The following is a 27,358-nucleotide window of genomic DNA, read 5'->3' as shown; positions in this document are numbered from 1 at the left end:
CCTGCGACCGTAGCGGTCACGCGGTTCCAGACTGTAGCGCCTAGAACCGCTCGGCCACTCCGGCCGGCCGACTTACTTTAATCGAGTCTATTTTATGTAACGACCTGAGGGAAAGCCTGGTTTTACCGCAGGATCTGCCCTCTATTTTAAGTAATAATGAGGAGAATGTGGTTTGTGTTTTTGCTTTGTGTGATGTCAGAACTCCTCTCCAAAATTCTGGGTGTCTAGTTTTAGAATATCGCAGAGTGGTTTGGTTACCCATTATATCTAAGTAGGCACCCCGCCACTGATGTTTTGTATTTGGATTTTACAGATGGTCCTGTCTGAATGAATCTCCTGATATCATATTTCAAATGCTTGTTTGTTGATATAGCTTGGTTTTAAGACTTGATGTGTTTTAACACATTTTCACCATCCTCGTCTCTATATTTGTTTCATTCAAATACCCTTCTGACCTCGTCGTTTAGCATCCTAAAACAATACTCACATCTCATCATGTGTCACATCGATATCAGTTTAGTAACATTTCCTGTAATCTGCAGATATGCGTAAAAGTGATCTAATTGTATTGCTGTCTTTAAATTAATGTTCACTAAATAAAATTGTAGTTTGAAATATCAGCATGCTCCAAGACCACAGCGTTGACTTTTTTTAATAAGTGAAACATTAAATGTTGTTAGTGGACGATACTTCAATTCTGATGTGGTGCCAGAGTATTTGTCAAACCGGGAAGGAATGTTTGCAGCTCTGTGAACATATCTGTTGCCATCTAGAAACAAACTAATAGCGAATAACACAGAAGAAAGGGCAACACTTGCTTACCGAGAGATCAAAATCCTTACCGCATCGGTTGCCCAGCCCCGTCGATTTCCCAGATATATTATGGTATTTTTGATTGATAGCCATTGCTCATTTGCATTTTTGGCCGAAAATTCTCATCAAATTCTTTGACTGTATGGAATATTGCAATTTGGGGGGGGGGGGGGGGGAGGGAAAGCTCACTCAAAGTACACACTGCAACCCGTATCCAGCGAAAAGAAACCTTCCTACAACGTCGTCCACTGACTGCAGGTATGGCAGGAACATCATGTGTGCATGCGTGCCAGTCGACCATACCAGAAGTTGCGTGTGCATCTCCTGAAAACTCAGTGCACCAACGCTGCCACTTGGGAGACGTTTGGATGGAACATTCCTCCTGTACCGCTCTCTGAACGTTATCCTACAGTGTTTGACACACACACTGAAAGTTTTTCGTTGATAAAACAGCTACCTTGTACACAAAAGAAAACATTAATTCCTTGTAACGAGTTGTGCCCACAATATCCCTGCTAACTGTCCTGCAACCACTGCTGGAAGAATTTTCTGGAAAACCAAACAGACAATAACCCTGCTGCTCTGGCGCTTCAAATACACACAGAGCGTGGCTCAATCCACACTACCACAACTAACAGAGAATGCCTCATTGCATTAATTACACATAGAAATTGTAGCTAAAAAGCCACCACTCATAAACAGTGGATCATAATGCAGCACACACACACACACACACACACACACACACACACACACACATGAGGATCACACATACATTTTGCAAATCAGATAACTTAATTTCTGCCGCAAATAGATCGTAGCACTAAACCTATCCAAGGTCTTGGATACACCGATGTTTGAGAACACAAGCACCCTCCTCCATGCGCCGTCCATAACCCATGCACCACAGAGCACAGGCGCTGGCTGTCAGCTTTTGTCATCATTCAACTGACATACTGGTTAGTTCACTATTAAGCCGCTCAGAGGTCGCCACGAGTGATGCCACCCAGTTAAATGGTTCAAATGGCTCTGAGCACTATGGAACTTAACATCTATGGTCATCAGTCCCCTAGAACTTAGAACTACTTAAACCTAACTAACCTAAGGACAGCACACAACACCCAGCCATCACGAGGCAGAGAAAATCCCTGACCCCGCCGGGAATCGAACCCGGGAACCCGGGCGTGCCACCCAGTTAGCCAGCAGCAGCTGCAGGATGGCAGCTCCATTTGCAATCACATTCCAGCAACTGAGGATTAGAAATCACATTCCAGCAACTGAGGATCAGAAGTAGATGTCCTTTCATATTCGATAGCCAGGAAACCACCTCTGCTTTCTCTCTAGTGGTTACTTCCTGTTCTAACATTTGCGCCTGACGTCCATAGACCAAAGTGTTCTCCCCCCTGCCCTCCCTCACTTCCCCTCCCGACCACCACTTGTGAAATGGCGGGAAAAGACAGTCTGCGCTGAGCTGCTGGAGAGGAAGGATGCAAGGTATTTATTTACTTTATTTATTTTTGAGGGTATTATTCACAGGGATTTTCTTATAGCTTCCTCCACACACTGCTACCTCCCCTCTGCCTTCCACTTTCCACCACCATCGCCTCCTTTTGCCAATGGCGAATGTGTGATTCTATGTTCGTCTTGCTGTGCACTCTAGTCTACAACACCACTCTACCTGGGCAGGAAACTGTTCTGCACCAGCCCAACGTTTCCTAATGACCAATCCCACAGTTGTGGCGGTTCTCAGATGGGTATGTGTTTGCACGGAAAAGACCTGTAATGTGAGTGGTCCACTACCTACTTATTATTGACGATAACAATCTATTGGAGCCTTACATAACACCTGCTGGTCCTTCTGCTGCTTGCCACAGACGACTCATCTTACTGGGGCTCAACTGAGCTACTTTTCAGAGGCCATTAAAAAGTGGTTGGAACTCGGCATTCAGTCCTTATCCACCTGTACCTGTCTGTTGGCAGGTGAAGTGGTGCTTTCACTTGTTTTCGAGGATATTATCTAACACCGATCACCTCCAGCCTCTGACAAAAATTCACCCTGCAAGTTTGTCTCCAAAACCTTATGGTGACAAAATTTAAGATGATAAAACACTAAAGAAAACATCTATTCTTTCCAACATAGCCCATAACGTGGCATTGTTGTATGCCCTAAACAACAATACCACTCAACAAACACTCTACTTAACGGTGTATTTTCTACAGCTGTATTAATGCTCCACCGCCTCCAGCCACCACCTCGGTCCCCCTACCCCCTTCCCCGCTTTACATGTACACATATCTTGTACATGTCTACTGTATGTAAAATGGATAACACGTCCTAAATGAATCGAAAAGTTCCATTATTTTGCAGTGAAAACTACAGAATGTCACTATTATACACTCCTGGAAATTGAAATAAGAACACTGTGAATTCATTGTCCCAGGAAGGGGAAACTTTGACACATTCCTGGGGTCAGATACATCACATGATCACACTGACAGAACCACAGGCACATAGACACAGGCAACAGAGCATGCACAATGTCGGCACTAGTACAGTGTATATCCACCTTTCGCAGCAATGCAGGCTGCTATTCTCCCGTGGAGACGATCGTAGAGATGCTGGATGTAGTCCTGTGGAACGACTTGCCATGCCATTTCCACCTGGCGCCTCAGTTGGACCAGCGTTCGTGCTGGACGTGCAGACCGCGTGAGACGACGCTTCATCCAGTCCCAAACATGCTCAATGGGGGACAGATCCGGAGATCTTGCTGGCCAGGGTAGTTGACTTACACCTTCTAGAGCACGTTGGGTGGCACGGGATACATGCGGACGTGCATTGTCCTGTTGGAACAGCAAGTTCCCTTGCCGGTCTAGGAATGGTAGAACGATGGGTTCGATGGCGGTTTGGATGTACCGTGCACTATTCAGTGTCCCCTCGACGATCACCAGTGGTGTACGGCCAGTGTAGGAGATCGCTCCCCACACCATGATGCCGGGTGTTGGCCCTGTGTGCCTCGGTCGTATGCAGTCCTGATTGTGGCGCTCACCTGCACGGCGCCAAACACGCATACGACCATCATTGGCACCTAGGCAGAAGCGACTCTCATCGCTGAAGACGACACGTCTCCATTCGTCCCTCCATTCACGCCTGTCGCGACATCGCTGGAGGCGGGCTGCACGATGTTGGGGCGTGAGCAGAAGACGGCCTAACGGTGTGCGGGACCGTAGCCCAGCTTCATGGAGACGGTTGCGAATGGTCCTCGCCGATACCCCAGGAGCAACAGTGTCCCAAATTTGCTGGGAAGTGGCGGTGCGGTCCCCTACGGCACTGCGTAGGATCCTACGGTCTTGGCGTGCATCCGTGCGTCGCTGCGGTCCGGTCCCAGGTCGACGGGCACGTGCACCTTCCGCCGACCACTGGCGACAACATCGATGTACTGTGGAGACCTCACGCCCCACGTGTTGAGCAATTCGGCGGTACGTCCACCCGGCCTCCCGCATGCCCACTATACGCCCTCGCTCAAAGTCCGTCAACTGCACATACGGTTCACGTCCACGCTGTCGCGGCATGCTACCAGTGTTAAAGACTGCGATGGAGCTCCGTATGCCACGGCAAACTGGCTGACACTGACGACGGCGGTGCACAAATGCTGCGCAGCTAGCGCCATTCGACGGCCAACACCGCGGTTCCTGGTGTGTCCGCTGTGCCGTGCGTGTGATCATTGCTTGTACAGCCCTCTCGCAGTGTCCGGAGCAAGTATGGTGGGTCTGACACACCGGTGTCAATGTGTTCTTTTTTCCATTTCCAGGAGTGTATTAGGTACATCAATCTGAGTGAAAGTGCGAACTATTTCCAGTCGAACTCTAACCTCCAAAACATCTATGTTATAAGTTGTTGTGTGACGGAAAGTTTCAGTGGAAGAGTCGTATCTGTGTCAACCTACCTCTTATGAACTACCAGCTTTTACAAAACATAGTCGTCACGATAACAAAACAGTCATGGTTCCACGATAATATACAACCGATTTCTTTATAAGTGATCGACAAATTGGTATAGTTTGAGAGTGATTCTCCCATTCAAAACTAGTATGTGTGGAAGTCTTGTAAATAAATTGTCATGCACGTGGGTATCATATGGATTTCAGATGCATGGAATATCAATAAAAAACAGTGCCTTTGATGTATGTCACCAAAAAAAACAGCCACCTTTAAGTATGACAGCAAGCTACAATGCACATCTACCTCTATTCTCGTTATTTTGTAACATACGATGGAGTAAAACTACCAAATATATCAGCACCACTCCACCTTCTATTTCGAAACGATCTACCCCTTCGCTGAACCTATCAGCTACAGATCCCAAGCAGAACTCTAGGTAGTCTCTTCTTCTGTCTTTGGCCAATCCTCCCCGCAATGTTGTCTCTGATTTAATTTCGAAGTGACCAGGAGGACCTACATCCGTTACATTTGATGTCTCACGATGGAACAGAGTGACCTGAGTTCCAAGTAAGCAATACACTTCGTTAATACCTGTGCAAAAAACATCGTTTGCAAGAACCAGCCCTCATTCGACTGTATCTATATTCGATTTTATTACGGGCATCACTGTCCTGGATTGAGGGTAATATGTTTCACCTGGTTTAATATAGAGCTTCTGTGTAATACTTGTAGGTGTTACGAATGACCATGTAGTTTACAGGTGGGTGATTAAAACTGAATAAACGCAGAGCATAATTTATAAGCTTTTCTATGTCTTGAGTATTTGGGAAATTGACAGTGTATCAAACTGCTCCCAGTCTCCGTCAAAATGGCTATAAAAATAAATAAAAACTGCAAACTACTTCCAAAACTACAACAGTCATCATCACAACCCTCAACTTCTCCTGCACTACAACAATTCCCCATACTGACCCCAATCCTCCCATGGTATCTGCAAACTACTGCAAAAACAAACATGCACCTAAACGAAACTTCCTGGCAGATTAAAACTGTGTTCCGGACCGATACTTGAACTCGGGACCTATGCCTTTCACGGGCAAGTGCTCTACCATCTGAGCTACCCAAGCACGACTCATGCCCCGTCGTCACAGCTTTACTTCTGCCAGTACCCCGTCTCATACCTTCTAAACTTTACAGAGGCTCTCCTGCGAACCTTGCAGAACTAGCACTCCTGAAAGAAAGGATATTGCAGAGACATGGCTTAGCCACAGCCTGGGGGATGTTTCCAGATTTCATAAGGTTCAAATGGCTCTGAGCACTATGGGACTTAACATCTGAGGTCATCAGTCCCCTAGAACTTAGAACTACTTAAACCTAACTAACCTAAGGACATCACACACATCCATGCCCGAGGCAGGATTCGAACCTGCGACCATAGCGATCGCGTGGTTCCAGACTGTAGCGCCTAGAACCGCTCGGTCAACCACGGCCGGCATGTTTCTAGAATTAAATTTTTCATATTAGTGCACACTCCGCTGCAGAGTGAAAATCTCATTCTGGAAACATCCCCCAGGCTGTGGCTAAGCCATGTCTCTGCAATATCCTTTCTTTCAGGAGTGCTAGTTCTGCAAGGTTCGCAGGAGAGCTTCTGTAAAGTTTGGAAGGTAGGAGACGAGGTACCGGCAGAAGTAAAGCTGTGACGACGGGGTGTGAGTCGTGCTTGGGTAGCTCAGATGGTAGAGCACTTGCCCACGAAAGGCAAAGGTCCCCAGTTCGAGTCTCGCTCCGCTACGCAGTTTTAATCTGCCAGGAAGTTTCATATCAGCGCACACTCCGCTGCAGAGTGAAAATATCATTATGCACATAAACGGATTACCGCGTTGAGGTTTGGTGTTCTCATTACTATGTTGTAAACGCACACCACACACACACACACACACACACACACACACACACACACACACACACACACACAGACAGAAGCGCGCAGTTATGCTATTTAGTGTGATGGATACCCGAGCTGTGACCTCCCACACACTTTCTCCCTCGCTCCACTGACACATGAGGCTACTTCTGGTCAGTTCCAAGTTAAATCAGAGACAATGCTTGCAGTGGGGGTTGGGCAAAGACAGAGGAACAGTTACAAGATGAAAAGAGAAAGAGACAGTTTTGTGTTTCGCTCAGGATCCTTAGCGAGCAGGTTCAACGAATGGGTAGTTCGTTTCAAAATAGAAGGCGGAGTGCTGATATAATAGTTCATAGTTTCACTCCATTGGGAGCTACATTATAACGAGGAGAGAGATAGATGTGCATTGTAGCTTGCTGTCGAACGTATAAATGACTGTGTTTTTCCTTTGATAAGCATGAAAGACACTGTTCGTTGTTGATATTTCATGTGTCTGAAATGCATATAACACCCACATGCATGACAATTTATTTACAAGACACCCACAGGTACTAATTTTGAATGTGAGGATTTCTCTCATACTATAGCAATTTGTCGATGAAAATTGAAAGAAATCTATCGTATCTGTTCCCTTGGAACTGTGACTGGCTTATTATCATTGCGATTGTGTTTTTCAATAGCTGTCGCTTATGACAGGCAGGTTAGATAGTTTGACAGAATGCCAATCCTAAGGTCCCGGGTTCGATTCCCGGCTAGGTCGAAGATTTTTCTCTGCTCAGGGACTGGGCGTTGTGTTGTCCTAATCATCATCATTTCATCGCCATCAAAGCGCAAATCGCTGAAGTGGCGTCAAATCGAAAGACTAGCACCCAGCAAACGGTCTTCCTGACGGGAGATCCTAGTCACACGACATTTATTTCCTTGAAAATAGCGGAAGTTTTCGATTAATTTAGGATGTGTTATCGATTTTACACCCATGGTAGACATGTAGAAGACATATGTGATAAAGGTAATACATGTGTTGGGGCGAGGGGAGGGGGGGGGGGGGGGGAGTGGCGGCGGTGGTGGCTGGAAGTGGTGGAGTTTGAAGACAACTGTATATAACTCGAAAGTAATATGTTTGTTGAATGGTATTGTTGTGTAGGGCATACAGCAATGCTATCTTCTTGGGTGTGTTACAAAGAATATATATTACCTTTAGTGTACAAGGTAGTTGTTTTATCACATTAAAATTTGTCGCCACAGTGTGTCAGAGAGAAATTTGCAAAGTGTATGTATATAGGACACTTGAGGTGGCCAGTGTAGGATAATACCCTCGCAAATAAATAAAGACGCCAGATCACCTACCCACAGACCAGTACATGTGGATGAGGGCGGAATGCTACTTTCCAGCCAATTTACAATTTCCTCTGTGAACTAGGTCAATTGAGCCCCATACACCAACGTGAGCACTCTGGCCAAGAAGCAGAAGGACCAGCAGATATTGTGTGAGGCCCCCATAGATCGTTATCGTCAATAACAAGTCGGCTGTGGATCACCCACGCTGCGAGTCGTTACCCTATAACCAAATACCTGTCTGAGAACCATCACAGCTGCAGTATTGGTAATCAGGAAACCTGGGGGCGGCTGTAGGACATTTTTCTGCCAATTTCGAGTGGTGTTGTAAACTAGGATACACAAGGCGAACATTTAATCACTCTTCCGTAATTGGAAAAAGGGGTGGCGTCGCTGAACAATGGAAGGCAGGGTTAAGGGGGTGGAGTGTGGAGACAGCTGTAGGACAATCCAGTAGGATAACACTCTCAACAATAAGTAAAGTAAATAAATACCTTTCACTCTTCGTCTCCAGCAGCTCAGTACAGACTGAATTTTTTTCCGACCAATTCACAACTGGGTAAGAGGACAGAAAGTGAGGGAGGGGAGGGGAGAACACCTTTGTGTGAATCTTTGAGGTGCAGATTTTACAACAGGAAACAGCCACTTGAGAGAGAATGGAGGTCACTGAAATGTGAGATCAAGAGGAGCTGCTGATCTGCAGCTATTTGCTGATCGAGTGGCAGATCTCGTGGTGCTCTCTGGGTGGCTGAATAGTGAACTAACCAACATGTTAGCTGAGTGGTGACTGAAGCTAACAGTCAGCGCTTACCATCGATGGTGCGTGCGTTACGGACAGCGCATGGAGGAGGGTGCTTGTGCTCTCAAACAATGGTGTGTCTAAGGCCTTGGATAGGTTTAGTGCTATGATCTAATTGTAGCAGAAATTTAAGTACTTCATTTGCAAAATGTATGTGTGATTCTCATGTGTGTGTGTGTGTGTGTGTGTGTGTGTGTGTGTGAGCGCGTGTATGTTGTACACTACTGGCCATTAAAATTGCTACACCACGAAGATGACGTGCTACAGACGCGAAATTTAACGACAGGAAGAAGATGCTGTGATATACAAATGATTAGCTTTTCAGAGCATTCACACAAAGTTAGCGCCGGGGGCGACACCTACAACGTGCTGACATGAGAAAAGTTTCCAACCGATTTCTCATACACAAACAGCAGTTGACCGGAGTTTCATGGTGAAACGTTGTTGTGATGCTTCTTGCAAGGAGGAGAAATGGGTACCATCACGTTTCCGACTTTGATAGAGGTCGGATTGTAGCCTATCGCGATTGCGGTTTATCTTATCGCGACATTGCTGCTCGCGTTGGTCGAGATCCAATGCCTGTTAGCAGAATATGGAATCGGTGGGTTCGGGAGGGTAATACGGAACGTCGTGCTGGATCCCAATGGCCTCGTATCACTAGCAGTCGAGATGACAGGCATCTTATCCACATGGCTGTAACGGATCGTGCAGCCACGTCTCGATCCCCGAGTCAACAGAAGGGGACGATTGCAAGACAACAACCATCTGCACGAACAGTTCGACGATGTTTGCAGCAGCATGGACTATCATCTCAGATAGCATGGTTTCGGTTACCCTTGACGCTGCATCACAGACAGGAGCGCCTGCAATTGTGTACTCGACGACGAACCTGGGTGCACGAATGGCAAAACGTCATTTTTTCGGATGAATCCAGGTTCTGTTTACAGCATCATGATGGTCGCAACTGTGTTTGGCGACATCGCAGTGAACGCACATTCGTCATCGCCATACTGGCGTATCACCCGGCGTAATGGTATGGGGTGCCATTGGTTACACGTCTCGGTCACTTCTTGTTCGCATTGACGGCACTTTGAACAGTGGACGTTACATTTGAGATGTGTTACGACCCGTGGCTCTACCCTTCATTCGATACCTGCGAAACTCTACATTTCAGCAGAATAATGCACGACCGCATGTTGCAGGTCCTGTACTGGCCTTTCTGGATACAGGAAATGTTCGATTGCTGCCCTGGCCAGCACATTCTCCAGATCTCTCACTAATTGAATACGTCTGGTCAATGGTGGCCGAGCAACTGTCTCGTCACAATACGTCAGTCACTACTCTTGATGAACTGTGGTATGGTGTTGAAGCTGCATGGGCAGCTGTATCTGTACATTCCATCCAATCTCTGTTTGACTCAATGCCCAGGCGTATCAAGGCCGTTATATCGGCCAGAGGTGGTTGTTCTGGGTACTGACTTCTCAGGATCTATGCACCCAAACTGCGTGAAAATGTAATCACTTGTTAGTTCTTGTATAATGTATTTGTCCAATGAATACCCGTTTATCATCTGCATTTCTTCTTGGTGTAGCTATTTTAATGGTCAGTAGTGTATTAAAATCCACTGTTTATGACTGGTGGTTTCTTATGAGCCGTGTGTACTTCCATCTTTCCACGTCTCGTTTCCTGAGCGTCGTGTTGATCCAATATTTTTGGTAATCGACAGTGTTTGGGCGCGATCGGGCTCTAGCATCTCGTAGCTGTCTTTTATTGCTTCGCTTCTATTTCGTTTTTCCGCGATTGTTCAGGGTTGGTCTTTTATGAAGCTCTTTCGTTTGAACTCCCGCCCGTAGTGTATCTACTATGTAAGTGAGTTGCACTAACAGTAGTTGGGGGTTCGAGTCCTGTCACGGAGCTGATAATGGGTCACATTGGTTTCGGCTTGTCAGTTGGAGGGTGTTGCCTTAGAGGTTTGTTAACATTGGCATGTCAGCGTTGTCTAGCGCTACCGTGAAGAACATTGTGCTGATTGGGGAATGTTATGACACGTTAAACTTTGTGGAGACGCAATAGCAATCTAGCGGGCACGCCTTCACGAGGACGCCATGCCACTACACACGTACTAAACTAGCCGCGTATCCGCTGTTCAAGCCAAACATTAACAACACAGTTCCGTATTCCTGACACCCAAATAGTCGGGATCAAAACAAATCCCAAGAGAAGAAGATCCAGCATAGCTTCAGAACAGATCTTACTTCATGCGGTTGCCTTCACAAATACAGGTATCGAAATGAAAATAAGAAAGTGTCATAACATTCCCCAATCAGCACAATGTTCTTCTTTAGGTCCCGGTAGCGCTAAACAACGCTGACATGCCAATGTTAACAGATCTCTAAGGCAACACCCTCCAACTGACAAGCCGAAACCAATGTGACCCCTTATCAGCTCCGTGACAGGACTCGAATCCCCAACTACTGTTAGTTCAGCTCACTTGGAATAAATACAACGCAAATAGTATGGCGGACACATATACCCAGGGATTAACAGAACACTAGACTCAACTAGAATTAACCTTAATAATACAGAACTAGATCTTGGGAGACAAGGAACTAAGTCCCCACCCGAAATTCTGCAACCACAGGGCGGGAGGATGAACTACCAAAACAACGGAGTGCAAACGTACACGAATAACTACCAAAATACACCACTACTCCGGTTAGCAACGATGCGTGGAGGAATCTGCACTGTCAGAATTGCACCAGTGAACAGAACAGAGGATTGCAACAGCGGTGGCCACAAGGCGGGAAAGACGACTGATTGAACTCAATCCCAAAGGTCGATCAACTTGAAACATTCACACTCAACTTCTTTTCTCCTTTCCCTCGGCGCACTTCGTCGTTTGTCCGGGACTGCTGTGCACAATTCTGAGCCGTCCCCAGTCGTCCCGGCAGACACCGACCTAGCCGAACTGCTCCCGGACTCAAACCCTCCCCGAACGGCGGCTCCACCGCCCCATGATGGTTACTGTTTGTTTGCCTTCGTCGACGCAGGCGATGATTGGACTGCCATCCGCCTCCCGCGGACAACCAGTGAAGTTCGGACAGAGGGGCCCAACCAGTCAGGCGTCCCTCCACGGGTAGAAGCGCGGGTTCGATAACGACACCCGTACGCGGAAGGCGAGATGTCGACGTCACCAGAGCAGACACGAAGGCCACTGCGCGACAACCTCCTCCAGCGTGACCGCGCTCACCTATAAATAGTACAGGCCAAAGAGTCTGCTGCAGTAAACACGTGAGTCGGTCCTGTTACCAGCCTACAGTTTCTAAGTAAGAGTGCGTTCACTTATCGCTTACTTGTGTTTTGTGTTATTATCATTTTTAAAAATTGTAATAGGCGTTTTAGTTTCTTAAATTGAGCCTTTCCAATTCGAAAGTGGTGGGCCTCCCATTTTGGGCAATTGTAAGCATCGAACCAGGGTTTACGTAGTTGGTGTTATGTATTGTATGTTATGAATAAATTATTTATGTGTTAAACCACATCTGATATGTCAATTCCTTGGCCCCGTCCACACCTTGGACCTTGGTCGTAGTCTTTTAATATTAAATGATCAGACCACCGTTCCATCTTAACTACAATTTCTATGTGCAATTAGAGCAATGAGTTATTTTCCATGAGATGTGGTAAGGGTGTGTCTATTGAACCATCATCTGTGTGTGGTTCAAGTACCAGGGCTGTAAGGTAATTGTCAGTTTCGTTTCACAGCGGTGGTTGTAGGACAGTTTTGAGTTGTGTTGTGAACTATGAGCTTACAGCAACACCTCATGAAAGTGAATCGATGTTTTCTTTTCTGTCTGAGGTACTTGTATTATCAGCTTAAAGTTTGTCGCCATACTGCGCCAGAGAGAGACTTTCAGGGTGTATATCAGATTCTGTAGGATAATTTCCACAGTCCAGTGCATGAGGAATGTTGTGTTCAAATCTCTGCCAGCCAGCAGCAATGGCACACCAAGCTTATGAGAGGTGGACATGTATCTCCCAGCATAGTCGATGCGTGTCTGGGCCTCTCCCAACTGTCGAACGCATGTAGACATGATGTCCTGGATTGCATGTTTCCTGCCATGCCCGTAGTCCGTGGAAGGTGCAGATATGGATTATCAGGGAGTTTCGAGAGAGCTTTTTTCTCACAAATTGCAATATTCTGTGTAGTCAATCAGTTTGTTGAGATATTTCCCACCATTTATGCAAATGGGATGTAGCAATTAATGAAAGTGCCTCAATATTTCTGGGGAGCTGATGGGTCGTCGGGGTAATGCAGCAAAGATTTTCGTCTAATTGCACTAGTACCCACCAATAGGATGTAAGATGACGACATAAGAGTAGAGGTACTGCAATTGAAGTATTTTCCACCAAGTTTTTATATCAAAAGTGGAGCAGGGTTTTTAGGAGGGGAGGGAGCAGGTGCTCAGAACTGAATTGGAGGGGGGGGGGGGGGGGGAGATGACAATCCCTTTTTCCAGAGGACTGGAGGAGGAGAGGGATTAGAGGGTTTGGGGTTCTCAGGAGGACAGATTATCCCCTGGGGGAGTAATAAATCTATTAGCATAATAATAGGTACCCCATCCAGCATATAAATAGGTTAAGGGATTATGTCGTCAAGTTAATTAATTAACATATCAATTTGATATCGAAAATGGCACATAAGTCTTCTTTCCCCGCTACTAATGTTTGCTGATAAATGCTCAGATGTTTTCTGATTATTTTCCTATCGTTCTTGTTAAGCAAAAATGTTTTTGTACCTTGCTGAACTATGTGGTCGATATCTGTAATCTGTCATCCCATGATAGCCTGGCAGTCCTAATTAGTGACTCTAAGGTCATTAAACCGAAAATTTACTACAGAAATTTCTCCAAAAGCTTTAAAGGTGATAGGTGGATGTCACAGTTATAGACGTTCATTCGTAGATCGAGCTGAGAATGAGACAGCGTACTCGATATCGGTTCATAGAATAAGATTTTAATGGAAATGATGCATTTCCTGTTACGTGGCTGGTAGGAGAGCTATTTAATGCAATTAATGGCAAAGGGATATTAGTTGACATTAATAAGTGCTACTTTGATCTCTTAAGACTTTCTACATTCCACTTTTATCAGATTTTTGGAAATCCACCTCCTACGCCTAAGTAATAATTACATTTCTTGTCATGATTACAGACATTAGCATATCTGTTTCAAAGTTTAGTAACGAGGATATTGAGTGGACAAACTAATATAACAGACCCATGTATAACAGATAAATGGTTGCCACGTAACTATGGAAAATGGGTGCAGTGATTTAAAATATAATATGTTTTAATAACACTAAGACACACACAGACCCACATGCGCAGAGCCACACATCAGTTTTACAAATACCCATACTTCAAAACAGCTATTTATCCTTTAAACTCTCGCGCTTTCATGATTTTTACAGTGGAGTATTTGTCAATGCGGAATCTAACGATCCGTCGGGGATTACTTTCACATGGAGTTGGGTTCTCATGTAGTTACTGTTAGTTCTCGATGCGTATGTGTGAGTGTGGGCGGACAACTATTCGTGAGTTTATTTACAGCCTGCTTTCAAAATTTTCCGTTCAGTACCTCTTTCACCAACAGACGTTGGTGACCAACGCAAACGGGTGTGTCGTGGAGGAAATACCCTCGACATTACGCTTCCCTCATTATTACGCGGCATATAACAACGGCAGGTTTCTCCATACATTGGCAGCAATGAATTGCTGGTGACTGCAGTAACGGAAAGGTTGCTGCTGCACTGGCAAATACGGTGTTCTTCCAGCTAAGTGCTGGTTGTGGCCAATCTAAGAAGTTTACTAGTTTTTATGAATATGCTCCTCAGTCATGCATAATTAATTGCTTAACGTTGAATGCTTAATTACTAAGAGCTATATCTAACTTTTATTCACATTGAAAGACATGTCATCCAATACTTATCCATTCTCCCATTATAAAATACGAGTCTCATTAGCTTACGGAGGTGGTGGTACTTTAAAGATCGGGTGCAGCCAAAAGAAGTTCCCTTTTACTGTTGCACAAGAAATGTGCTTGAGTCTTGTTTCCTAATAACGTTAACAATTTAGGGAAAATTTAAGTAATGCAAAACACAAACACAAATAATATTAGTATCATACCTTCGAACCAGCCGAGAACACTGTTCTCATCTTTATAATCAAACTGGTACTCATAAACAGGTATTTCTGACGACTGGTTCACCCAAGTTCGGACCACCATGTCCACAGGCTCAATGTAGTAGAGGTCGCTGATTAGCTGGAATATAAAAACGTGTACTGTTTAAACATAGAGTAATTAGTCTACGACTAAAATATAACCACGGGATCGTTATCCTTCCGTTAAATAGAAGGCCACATTGTGTCAGCATACACTTACGTTGCACATTAACAAATAATAAGAAAAGCATGGCTGGAGTACGTACTGGGAGATGAAGCAGTTTGCACAGGATAGAGTAGCATGGAGAGCTGCATCAAACATCAAACCAGTCTCAGGACTGAAGACCACAACAACAACAACAAGAAAAGAACATGGGCTCAAATAAGACAGACAGTCTTGACTAATATTTTGTTAGAAATTCAACTGTGCTTCGCTTTGACACGCGTGCGTCGAAAACAAATGTCCCGTACTCAAACAAAGAACATTGGCCTATCATACAGGAATGCCATATATGTGTCCTCGACAAGGTCTTAGGAGAAGTGGTTTGCAGCTGGTTTCTGCCTGTTATGAAATTTCATTTATTTATCAGTATAAGGCCTTCAAATGTGATGGGAGAAGGTTGGTTGTTGGTTGTGTTTGGGGGGAAGGAGACCAGACAGCGAGGTCATCGGTCTCATCGGATTAGGGAAGGAAGTCGGCCGTGCCCTTTGAAAGGAACCATCCCGGCATTTGCCTGGAGCGATTTAGGGAAATCACGGAAAACCGAAATCAGGATGGCCGGACGCGGGATTGAACCGTCGTCCTTCCGAATGCGAGTCCAGTGTGCTAACCACTGCGCCACCTCGATCGGTGATGATGGGAGAAGGTGCAGTGCTTAAGTACGGATTGAGATGTCGTAAATTTCTACAAGACACTGTGAAATTTTGACAAGGGGCATGACTGCTGGTAAGATGGACTCTTGTACCCGTTTAGCTACAACTTACACATACAATGGGATACTGTTTGATCGTGTCGCTCTTATTGTCGGATAACAGTGCATCGTATTTAGAGGAAATAGCTAAAGACTTTAATAGAGTAGTGATAAAATCTTTTTATTGGGGCAAGTGATCTGGAGTCCAAGCGCAGTCCATGTTGAAAGATGTACCAGCGCACACGAAGTTTTACTAGGTCGTAGGGGCGCTGCAGGTTTTTCATATTCCAGTAGCCAGTCTGTGGCTTTATCCTAGGCGTTTGCAGTGTAATGACAGAAAATACCATCGCAAGAGCCTTAGATGTCAAATGGGAACAGGTGCGTAGTACCCTCAGGAAAACTATGCACATTGGCGGTTTAAGTACCAAGCGAACCAAGCCGCTGCTTAGTAGACACCGCGTGGTACACCAAGCTGAGAGGCAGCTCCAGAGTACAAGATTTGTTTGCAGTGTGTATCAGAATTAATAGCGGGAACTGACACGGGTGAAAGAGTGCGAGGGAAAAGGAAGGAGGAAGAGAGCGCCAAATAATAAGTCGCTTGCGTCAAACTTGGCCTTGAGCCAACTTTGCCTTTGCATATGAAGAAAGTAGGTGCTTAATAGCTCCGTGTTTGTCAAGCTCATGCCAAAAACGCCAACGGAAGCTTTTCACTTTTGGAAAAGTTTTTACTTATGTGTTTAGCACCTGATTTATTCAACTCAAATAGCTCCACAAACCGAGCAAGTCAGTGACGTATTGGTTCACCTCTGGTTGTTACGCAGGCAGTTACTCGGCATTGATTGTCAGAGTTGTTGGATGACATCCTTAGAGATATCGTGCCATATTCTGTCCAACTGGCGCGGTAGATAGTAATAATCCCAAACTGGTTGGAGGACCCTGCCCATGACGCTCCAGGCGTTCTCAACCGGAAAGAGATCCAACGAACTTGCTGGAGGAGGTAGGATTTGTCAAGCACGAAGGTAAGCAATAGATACTCCCGCCGTTAGTGGGTGTGCATTATCTTGCTAAATTGTTAAGTACAGGATGGCTTGCCATGAAGAGAAAGGAAACTGGGCGAAGAATATCGACTTAGCGCTGTCCTGTAACCGCGCCGCAAATGACAAATAAAACGGTCATGCTATGTGAAGAAATGGCAGCCCATACCATCACTTCTGGTAATCGGCCATACGGCGGTGACAGTCGGGTTGGTATCCCACCGCCGTCCAGTGCATCTCCAGACAAGCCTTCGCTGGTCACCAGCGTTCATTTCGAAGAGAGACTCGTCATTCACTACAATTCTACTCCAGCTTATCAGATTTTTTTGTTTGTAATGGAGAGGCTGTCTCCCTTTACGTGTGTATTATGTAGAAACGGAAACGACATCTTATTTTGGGTTAATATGCTAATGAAAGGAAGAGAATAAATGATGACTAACTGAAACCCTCAGCTGCCGACAGGTGTTGTTGATATACCTCGATGTGGACAGCTGAAAATGTGTGCCCCGACAGGGATTCGAACCCGGGATCTCCTGCTTACATGCCAGACGCTCTATCCATCTGAGCCACCGAGGACACAGATGAATAGCGCGACTGCAGGGACTTTTCCCTTGCACGCTTCCCGTGAGACTCACATTCCCAATTGTCCACAATTCTACATATGTAATGTACCTTATAGACATTTGCCCATTCACTCATTACTCGCGCACGCTTTGGCGATTCCCGTAAGAGTTTGGGCAACCTGCGCGCATCGCACAGACGAAGGTCAATGGCTGGGTAGCCTTGACCTATATATATGAAGACAGTAACTCTTCTCGAAAGAACAGAATATATAGTTAAAGGCTACCCAGCCATTGACCTTCGTCTGTGCGAATGCGCACAGGTTGCCCAAACTCTTACGGGAATCGCCAAAGCGTGCGCGGGTAATGAGTGAATGGGCAAATGTCTATAAGGTTTTTCGTGTCCCGGTCGGGGGCACACGTAACAACCGGCACGGTAGCTCAGCGTGTTCGGTCAGAGGGTTAGCTGCCCTCTATGAATGCAGAGGACTTATCCAGGTCAAACTGAAACAGGTGACAATGGGTCCACAACCGATTATATTGAGACAGAGAACCAATGGTTGCAAATGCATGGACATTCACAGCATACACCGCTTAACAACAACATAGTTCATACTAAGTGTTCAATGCAATGACTGTCAGCTTCAACTGACGTATTGCAACAGCCTATGCAGTTCTGCCACACTCTTGCAAACATCCCAGGTGTCTGTCATACACCTGAACAGGCAGTGGGCGATAGACAGCGAACGTCCCTGATCACAAAACACAAATGCTATACAGAACTTAGCTCATAGCCCGTGTGTCATGTGACGACCACATGCTCTGCACCGACACGCCGACGCATTAACCTCTGCAGCACGCACACCGCTATCACTGGTGGTAGTTGTCCATTGCATGAGACAGCTTGTGATGTGCCCATAGGAGGTGTGTTACTGTGTGCAGTGCATGACATGTAATCAAAGATGTGACGTTACTCGCCACGAGAGATGGCAGACATGCAGTTAATTAGTGGTACCGCAGGATATAGTGAACGAAAAGTAACACGAATGGAAAGACAATGCTTTCCCAACAGGCATCATGCTAATTAGAAGAAGTTCATGTTTGTGGATATTAACTTACGAGAAACGGGGTCGTTCACGCCACAGAGAGCTGGCCAAGGTTCGCGCCAAAAATATGTCCGAACACCAGATTTTGATGAGCTGATGTTGGATCATGTGGCTAACCACCTAGCAATAAACGCCCGTCAACTTGCCCATCAAACGTACAGTTCAAAGGATACCGTTTCGAAAGCTTTGGTGGAACCCGTTTTACATCCACATCATACAGAACGTGTGAAATTACTGGGACCAACGGATTTGGTCCTGCGATCACTTATGTCAATGATTTATCCACTGCAGTGCTGCAGTGATGATCTTAGCACAGTTTGTATTGTTCCGGATGAGGCCTCGTTCACCCGTGATGGTGTTTTTAACAGCTGCAATAGCCTTGTCTGGAGTAAGGGTAATCCCCACGCAACCTACATCAGTGGCCGCCAGTGACGGTTTTCTGTCAACGTATGGGCAGGGATTGTCCAAGACCACCTTATAGGACCTTATTTGCTCCCTCCCCATTTGGCTGGTCCACGATATCAGGTGTTCCTGGGAGATGTGCTGCCACAGTTCTTGGAAACTGTACCCCTTGTTGTTCGCGAAAGTATGTAGTTTCAACATGACGGTGCACCAGCCCATTTCGATGTTAATGTCAATATGCACCTGAACATCCCTCACCCTCATCGTTGGATTGGATAAGGAGGGCCTGTCCCATGGCCAGGGCGTTCGCAGGATCTCATACCTCTGAATTTTTTCCTCTGGGTTTACGTCAAGACGTTGGTGTATGAAACCTTGGTAGAAACGGATGAAGACCAGATTCGTAGGGTCAAAGTTGCCTGTCTCTTGGCTACAACAGGAACCACAGATCTTCAGAACGTCATGCGCCGTTTGGCGGTCGTCCCTTGAAATAGTTCCTATGAGATACGTTGTTGTTGTTATGCAGTTTTCACTGTGCGTGTACATAACACAATAAATATGAATTTCCGACCATCGTTCATTAATCTCAGTATAATCGGTTGTGAACGATCACCTGTTTCAATTATATCCAAAACGCTTGAGACATCCTATGTACACACATCAAACAAAGTTTTCATCACCCCGATTCCCAGAAATCCTGAAGGTAGATGTTCTGTGGATATTGTATCACAGACGCAGTCCCTTTGACTGTTCGGAGATTTCACTAAGCCCGCCCAAAGATGTAAACAACCTTGCATAAGCAGCGCCTGTTAGACGTAGGAGGTCCGACAGCCGGTCAGTTCCAGTCATTCCACCAGTAAGGAGGTACACGGCTCGTGTTGTCTGTAGTTCAACCATGCCCAAACGGACAACACCGTGGTTCGATCGCGTTCGCATTGTTATTTTGTGCCAGGAAGGCCTCTCAACAACGGAAGTGTTCAGGCGTCTCGGAATGAACCAAATCGATGTTGTTCGGACATGCAGTAGATACAGAGAGACAGGAACTGTCGATGACATGCCTCGTTCAGGCCGCCCAAGGGCTGTTACTGCAGTGGATGACCGCTGCCCACGGATTATGGCTCAGAGGAACCCTGACAGCAATGCCACCATGTTGAGTAATGCTTTTCGTGCAGCCACAGGGCGTCGTGTTACGAATCAAACTGTGCGCAATAGGCTGCATGATGCGCAACTTCACTCCCAACATTCATGGCGAGGTCCATCTTTGCAACCACAACACCATGCAGCACGGTACAGATGGGCCCAACAACATACCGAATGGACCGCCCAGGATTGGCATCACGTTCTCTACAGCGATGAGTGTCGCATATGCCTTCAGCCAAAAAATCGACTTAGACGCACTGTCCAGCGAGTGAAGCAAGGTGAAGGTTACCCGCTGTTTTGGGGCGACATTATGTGGTGCCGACGTACGCCACTGGAGGTCATGCAAGGCGCCCCAACGACTGCACGATATGTGAATGCCGTCCTCCGACCGATAGTGCAACCACATCGGCAGCATATTGGCGAGTTATTCGTCTTCATGAACGACAATTCGCACCCCCATCGTGCATGTCTTGTGAATGACTTCCTTCAGGATAACGACATCGCTCGACTAGAGTAGCCAGTATGTTCTCCAGACATGAACCCTGCCTAACATGCCTGATATAGACACAAAAGGGCTGTTTATGGACGACGTGACCCACCAACCACTTTGAAGGATCTACGCCGAATCGTCGTTGAGGAGTGGGACAATCTGGATCAACAATGCCTTGATGAACATATGGATAGTATGCCACGACGAATACAAAAATGTTCAAATGTGTGTGATATCTTATGGGACTTAACTGCTAAGGTCATCAGTCCCTATGCTTACACACTGCTTAACCTAAATTATCCTAAGGACAAACACACAAAAATGGCTCTGAGCACTATGGGACTCAACTGCTGAGGTCATTAGTCCCCTAGAACTGAGAACTAGTTAAACCTAACTAACCTAAGGACATCACAAACATCCATGCCCGAGGCAGGATTCGAACCTGCGACCGTAGCGGTCTTGCGGTTCCAGACTGCAGCGCCTTTAACCGCACGGCCACTTCGGCCGGCGGACAAACACACATACCCATGTCCGAGGTAGGACTCGAATCTCCGCCGGGACCAGCCGCACAGTCCATGACTGCAGCGCCTAAGACCGCTCGGCTAATCCCGCGCGGCCACGACGAATACAGGCATGCATCAATGCAAGAGGACGTGCTACTGGGTATTGGAGGTACCGGTGTGTACATCAGTATGGTCCACCACCTCTGAAGGCCTCGCTGTATGGTGGTACAATATGCAGCGTGTGGTTTTCATGAGCAATAAAAAGGGCAGAAATGATGTTTATGTTGATCTCTATTCCAATTTTCTGTACAGGTTCCGGAACTCTGGGAACCGAGGTGATGCAAAACTTTTCTTGATGTGTGTAGTATGAACCATGCAGTCCAGCTATAAAATTCTATCAGCAACAATTATACAGAAAATTAACTTTGAATACTCCGGGGTAACACTCATCAAAAATTTTCCACTACACACTTACCAGGTAATTCGTTTGTTCTAAAGATCGTCCTCGTTTTCTTCAACTAAGTCTGCCAAATAGAGATTTGGCATTTATGGGGAAGGTAAACTTGTGTACCACGAGATACACTTCCCTGCGTAAAATGTCTACATTACTCCTAAGTGGCCGGCAGGAGTGGCCGAGCGGTTCTAGGCGCTACAGTCTGGAACCGCGCGACCGCTACGGTCGCAGGTTCGAATCCTGCCTCGGGCATGGATGTGTGTGTTGTCCTTAGGTTAGTTAGGTTTAAGTAGTTCTAAGTTCTAGGAGACTGATGACCACAGCAGTTAAGTCCCATAGTACTCAGAGCCAGCCACTCCTAAGGACAGGTCGTGTTTGCGGAGCAACTGAAGGGCCAATGAAATTTCATGTGACTGCTTCTCAGATTTGCAGCTGTTAGCAGTAGCGTGTCATGTTAGCAATATTTGTGCCGTGATAACGCCTCTTTGCTAATCATCGGAGGTGTGGGGTTTGCTTCCAGGTAGTGGATGTCCATATTGTAGAGTCTGTGTTGAAATGCGGTCGATGAAACGGATATTACGAGATGCTGGTCGCACAACACATAAATACTTCCAGGCACTACTAGGACAGCTATTGTTGAAGTACTGTTACATAATATCTTGATGGGGATGCCTTGGCCTTTCTGACTTCGCTATGTCTCATCTTGCTAGACGTCGGCGGTACACTAAGTTGTCATAAGTCATTGGATACCTATTGATGTTCGTTCTAAAGCCAAATAAGCGAAAGCAAACATTTATACGACTGGGTAGGCTTTTCTCTGTGTTATAGTGGAGGTAGAATTAAATGGTGTTATGTTTGTACCATAGCGGGTAATTGTTGCTGGATTTTGTATCAAATTGATATGTCATGCAGCCTAAGGTATTTGATGCTGCTTATGACTGAGTTTCGAGGAGGCTAGTTCAGCGTGTTCACATGATTTTTTTTCCCAACAACCGTAAACGATCCTTGCTTTGTTGCGTAGAGAATTAATATAGTAACACAGAAAATGTCCGATTTCAATCTGTTTTCGTGGTGTTTTAGCGAATGTGTGATTAAATTTGTTCCATAAGCACCTCGGTTTAGATTGTCGTTTATCAAAATTAATAGTCTAAGCACAAAAGGTTCGTAACTTCCTCAGAAGTTGTACTAACAACGACGGGTTCCAATATTGCCAGAAAATGGTGAACTAAATACCATTCGCTGAGCAGCACCGTACCATACTCCCTCACTTGTCATTCTATGAAGTCTTGTTCACAGTTGCACGTAGTTCCACAGACAAATGACCATGTTATTTGTACCGTTGCAAGTAAAGTTGAACACTCATCGGTCAAAACATAGTGGCCATCACCCAGCTTACCCAACGCTAATTTCAATACCGACTAGTGGGAGTGTGGACACATTAAACGGCAAGGAAAATATGTAAGGGGGGCAAAGACGAATAAGGAATCATTCTAGCAGTGGATAATAAGTACCGGCAAAGGGGAAAATGCCGAGCTGTCTAGCCGCACGGTCTTCGGAGTCTTGCTACGGTTCGCCCGGCTGCCGTCGTCGGAGGTTCGAGTCCGCACTCAGGTATGGGTGTGTGTGTTGTCCTCAGAGTAAGTTTAACATTAAGTAGTTTGCAAGCCCAGGTTTCTATGACCTCAGCAATGGGGTCCCACAGGAACTTACCACAAATTTCCAAATTTCCAATGGGGAAATCTACTGAAATAAGCGATTTTGACAAAGGCCGATTGTTATGGCAAGACACATGGCAACGAACATCTCGGAAAGAGCGAGGCCGGTTGGCTGTTCGCGTGCTACTGTCGTCAGAATCTACGGAAACTGATTGGACGGTGAGACCATGTGTAGGTGATAAGGTGTTAGATGTTTACGCCTCATCACAGCACAGGGAAATCAAAGGCTTGGCCGCTCTACAAAGTGGCACACATGACGATCATTCGTCGCAGATTTTTGAAAATGGGACAGTGCAGCGGACGACTCCTGCATATTGCCATGGTGACCCAGCGCCATCGTCGATTACTGTCGTTGCAGTGGGTACGCGATCATTGAGATTAGGTCAAAGGAAACTTACAACCTGGTCGGATAAATCACATTTCTGTTTCGTAAGGTCGATGGTCGTATCAGGATACGCCTTCATCTCGGATAGCTGCTGCTCGGAACATGTGCCGTGCCGCGGACAGGGGCCAGTTCAAAATGGTTCAAATGGCTCTGAGCACTATGGGACTTAACTTCTGTGGTCATCAGTCCCCTAGAACTTAGAACTACTTAAACCTAACTAACCTAAGGACATCACACACATCCATGTCCGAGGCAGGATTCGAACCTTCGACCGTAGCAGTCCCGCGGGTCCGGACTGCGCGCCTAGAACCACTAGTCCACCGCGGCCGGCACAGGGGCCAGTGTGAACAGTATTATGCTATGGGGGATCCTTACTTATCTGTGTCACGAGGCCTTAGTCGTTCAGTAGTGGTTGGAGGGGATTGATAGTGCACTCCTGTTTACGTCATGGCCACCAGATTAGCCTGATCTGAACCAGGTGGCCCATATCTGGGACGTTATCGGGCAGCAGCTCCGCAAACAAACCACCGGCCCACAATTTACCCGTATGTAGTCATCCGGTGTCGCGTACCTCAGAAACTTTACAAGGAATTGTCGAATCCATGCCATGCAAAATTGGTGCTGTATTGCGTTCCAAAGGCCGACCAACACGCAATAAAACAGAAGATCATAATGTTTTGGGTCATCATCAGTGGCCGAGGGCACAATGGCGAAAACTGTGTGCTGTCATCTATGTGCCTGAGTTGCTATTTACGTCGTATAAAATAACGACGTTCTTGAAGTGAGTTTAAGTGTTAGGAGGTGAGCATCGAAAAAACTCCTTTGGAATAGAAAAGGTTCTCTTACAAAAACGATATAACTAATTGGAAAACAGTGAACAAGGATGATTATAACTTTTTAAAATACTAAAATCTTCTCGGGTGGGATACCTCCGGATACTCACTCAGAATCACAACCCGCTTGTATATGGATAATAGTTTCCATCGACTCACTTTAGTAATTACATCTCCAATGTAACACGTCCATAAAGAAGATTCGTCGTATAGATCCGTTAGCATTACGCCACACAGAGCGCGTTCAATTGCGTCTGTGAAACTTCAGCCCACATAGCAGGCTCAGCCGCGCACAATCTGCACTGCTGATGTATCGTTCACAGCTAGTTACTGTCAGCTACATTGAAACAGGATTGCAAGACGCATCCCAAATTTCTTCTTCAAACCCACTACCACAACAGTTAAGACTGTAAGCGCCCTATCAGTGTTTAAGGCGACAGAGACCTTTGGTCGTGTATTGCATGCGAACGTACAGCATCTGACATGAAAATGCATTGTTTGCATTTAGCTACGTATGACTTTTTGGAAGCATTATAGCAAGACAGGTCCTCTATTATCTCGATTGCTCCACGGCAACACTCTTGTGCCAGAGTTTTACGACCAGCCGAAATCATAATCCTTAAAGATCACATTGTGGACAGTTGTTCGTAGACTTTGATACTCCTGACAGGAATAAAATGTTTGCATCAGCAGACTGCCCTTGCTGTTATCGTCTGGGCATTTTCTTTCCTAGTAGCTGTGCATAAGACAGTAACTTATCAAAATTTGATGATAGAAATGATAAGATAATTACCACTCTATCCTCCTCGTAGCTCTACATGAGACTATATCAAAATTTGATGATAGAAGTGATAATATAATTACCACTCTATCCACGAAATATATTGAAAATGAAGTCTTGTGATTGCCGTTAATCGAGAGAAAGACCTGCAGTGAATGTTAACTTGAACGTAGTCGGCTTAAGAGAGAAAACAAAGCAATTAATTCTTAAAACTTCGAAGCAATAAAGAATTCTTCCTCTGAATTAAAATGTAAGACAGCAACGCTTCTGTACTGCAAGATGCTTTTTCGTATAAGCTTTCGTCTTCATTTCTAGTGTGGCTGCCAAATGATACGTGGGCATACGTTTCGTCTGCAAGGATAGTATGGAGCACAATGATTTAGAAGTCGCAGGTGCCTATGATATGACTTTCACTATTGCTAGACACGTTGCTGCTTAAAAGCAGCATGACGTTAGTGTAAAAAAAATTAACCCTCACATTTGTTGTAGGTGTGTAGAGTTCCGCGGCCAGCTTCAGTTTCAATAAAGTTCGTCTGTGTTGTTGCCACATTACGCTGTAAAATTTTACAATGTTTCGCTGCTAGGCAAACGATATCCTGCTTAAGACTACTTACAACGTTGGCTGAATTAATTAAGTGTTACACCACATATCACAATTCACTTTATTCGAAAATTAGTAATAGTATCGACTTTTTGAATATAAGAGTAATAACACTTTCAAAAAGCACTTAAGCGGTTATTAATGTAGCAATAATGTTAGCAGAGGCGGAATGCGTGGATTGCGCAGTGCAGCAGGAGTATATTTCTTGTCTTTTTCTTCCCTTTTGTTCCAACGATTCGACGAAATCCTCAAGAAATACTTCCTCGCTCTGAACAGTGGAACAATGCTTTAGGAAGGAAACAGTGTTTTAAGGTAATGGATATGCTTCAACACATACGTTTCATTCTTCGATGACGGGCAAACTTGTTCTCATTCAATTTTAATTAAATAGCAGATTGTATTCTGAAGCTAAGCTACGCGTACTGGTGAGATCGTTTGAAGATACTCGTAATCACACTATGGAAGTCAGGTTTATATTTGTCTTAAGAGCAGAGGTATTTAAAATCAAATTGTTCCTGCCCGCGTCTAGGAGGGCGAAGAGTGATTACGTCTCTAGGTTCACCACAACTAATTCGATTTATTTATTTATTTATTTTTGGTAGACGGGGTTGGCAGCAACGGTATCTCTGACAAATAGTGTAGTGTTCTGCAACAAGAAATGCTAGGGAAGACCGAATTTGAAAATCCTAGTGGCTGTAGCCAGCTAGAGGCCCTTGAGAGTGTCGGTAGCCAGAGTACTCCAAGATGTCGTATGACTAACTATATTAGAACACGACGGAAAGCGTCTCCGGCATTTTTCAAGAAAAAATTATTCTCTGAGAATAATTTCTAAACAATATTCCTATTCAAACAGTTTGGAATGTTTGTACTATTAAGAGAGTCATAAACATGATCGTTTAAAACTCAAAATGGAACATAGAACTTTATTTCTCATTTTAATGTTACGAACTAATTTTTAGTCTCACACATTATCCAACAAAATGTTTGTGATTTCCGTTAAGCGTTGCTCAACTCGTCAGTGTTATTTAAATTATGTAACGAAATCGGCGCAATAAACCAAACACTTCCCTATGTAAAATAAAAAAAAATTTGAATTTTAGTGACTCTGACTGTAATAATTATTTGACCGAAAATTTTTGATTTTATAACATTAATTTATGTCCATATTCTGAACTACAATTTTGAATCTGAGCAATATTCCTACAATGTCTCGCAGATTACAGACAATGTACGCTGCACCAGTCACAGTTTCTCCTTAGAGGTTGGTCTGAAATGGATTTTACTCGGGAAAGATTCGTCTCCCCATTCTTAACAGTAATGGCTACAGAACATCTCGAATTAACTGTACACTACAGAAACGCAGTCACATGTTTCGGGCGTGAGACATTCATTCTCATTTTTAGACAGACAGCTATTCAGAATATGATATTGTTA

General features: G+C 45.2%; 1 protein-coding gene across 1 annotated transcript in view; it reads right to left on the bottom strand.

Annotated features, from left to right (window-relative positions):
* LOC124805486 (acetylcholinesterase-like) overlaps positions 1-27,358 on the bottom strand; it is a 103,555-nt gene that overhangs the window by 35,267 nt on the left and 40,930 nt on the right. The window contains exon 4 of the mRNA XM_047266050.1: positions 14,977-15,112. Coding sequence (XP_047122006.1) covers positions 14,977-15,112 — 136 coding nt within the window. The remainder of the gene's footprint in view (positions 1-14,976; positions 15,113-27,358) is intronic.

Source organism: Schistocerca piceifrons, chromosome 7, assembly GCF_021461385.2.
Source record: "Schistocerca piceifrons isolate TAMUIC-IGC-003096 chromosome 7, iqSchPice1.1, whole genome shotgun sequence".
Classification (NCBI taxonomy): Eukaryota; Metazoa; Arthropoda; class Insecta; order Orthoptera; family Acrididae; genus Schistocerca; species Schistocerca piceifrons.
The sequence above is the reverse complement of the archived record's forward strand: the minus strand, read 5'-3'. Positions and strand labels throughout refer to the sequence as shown.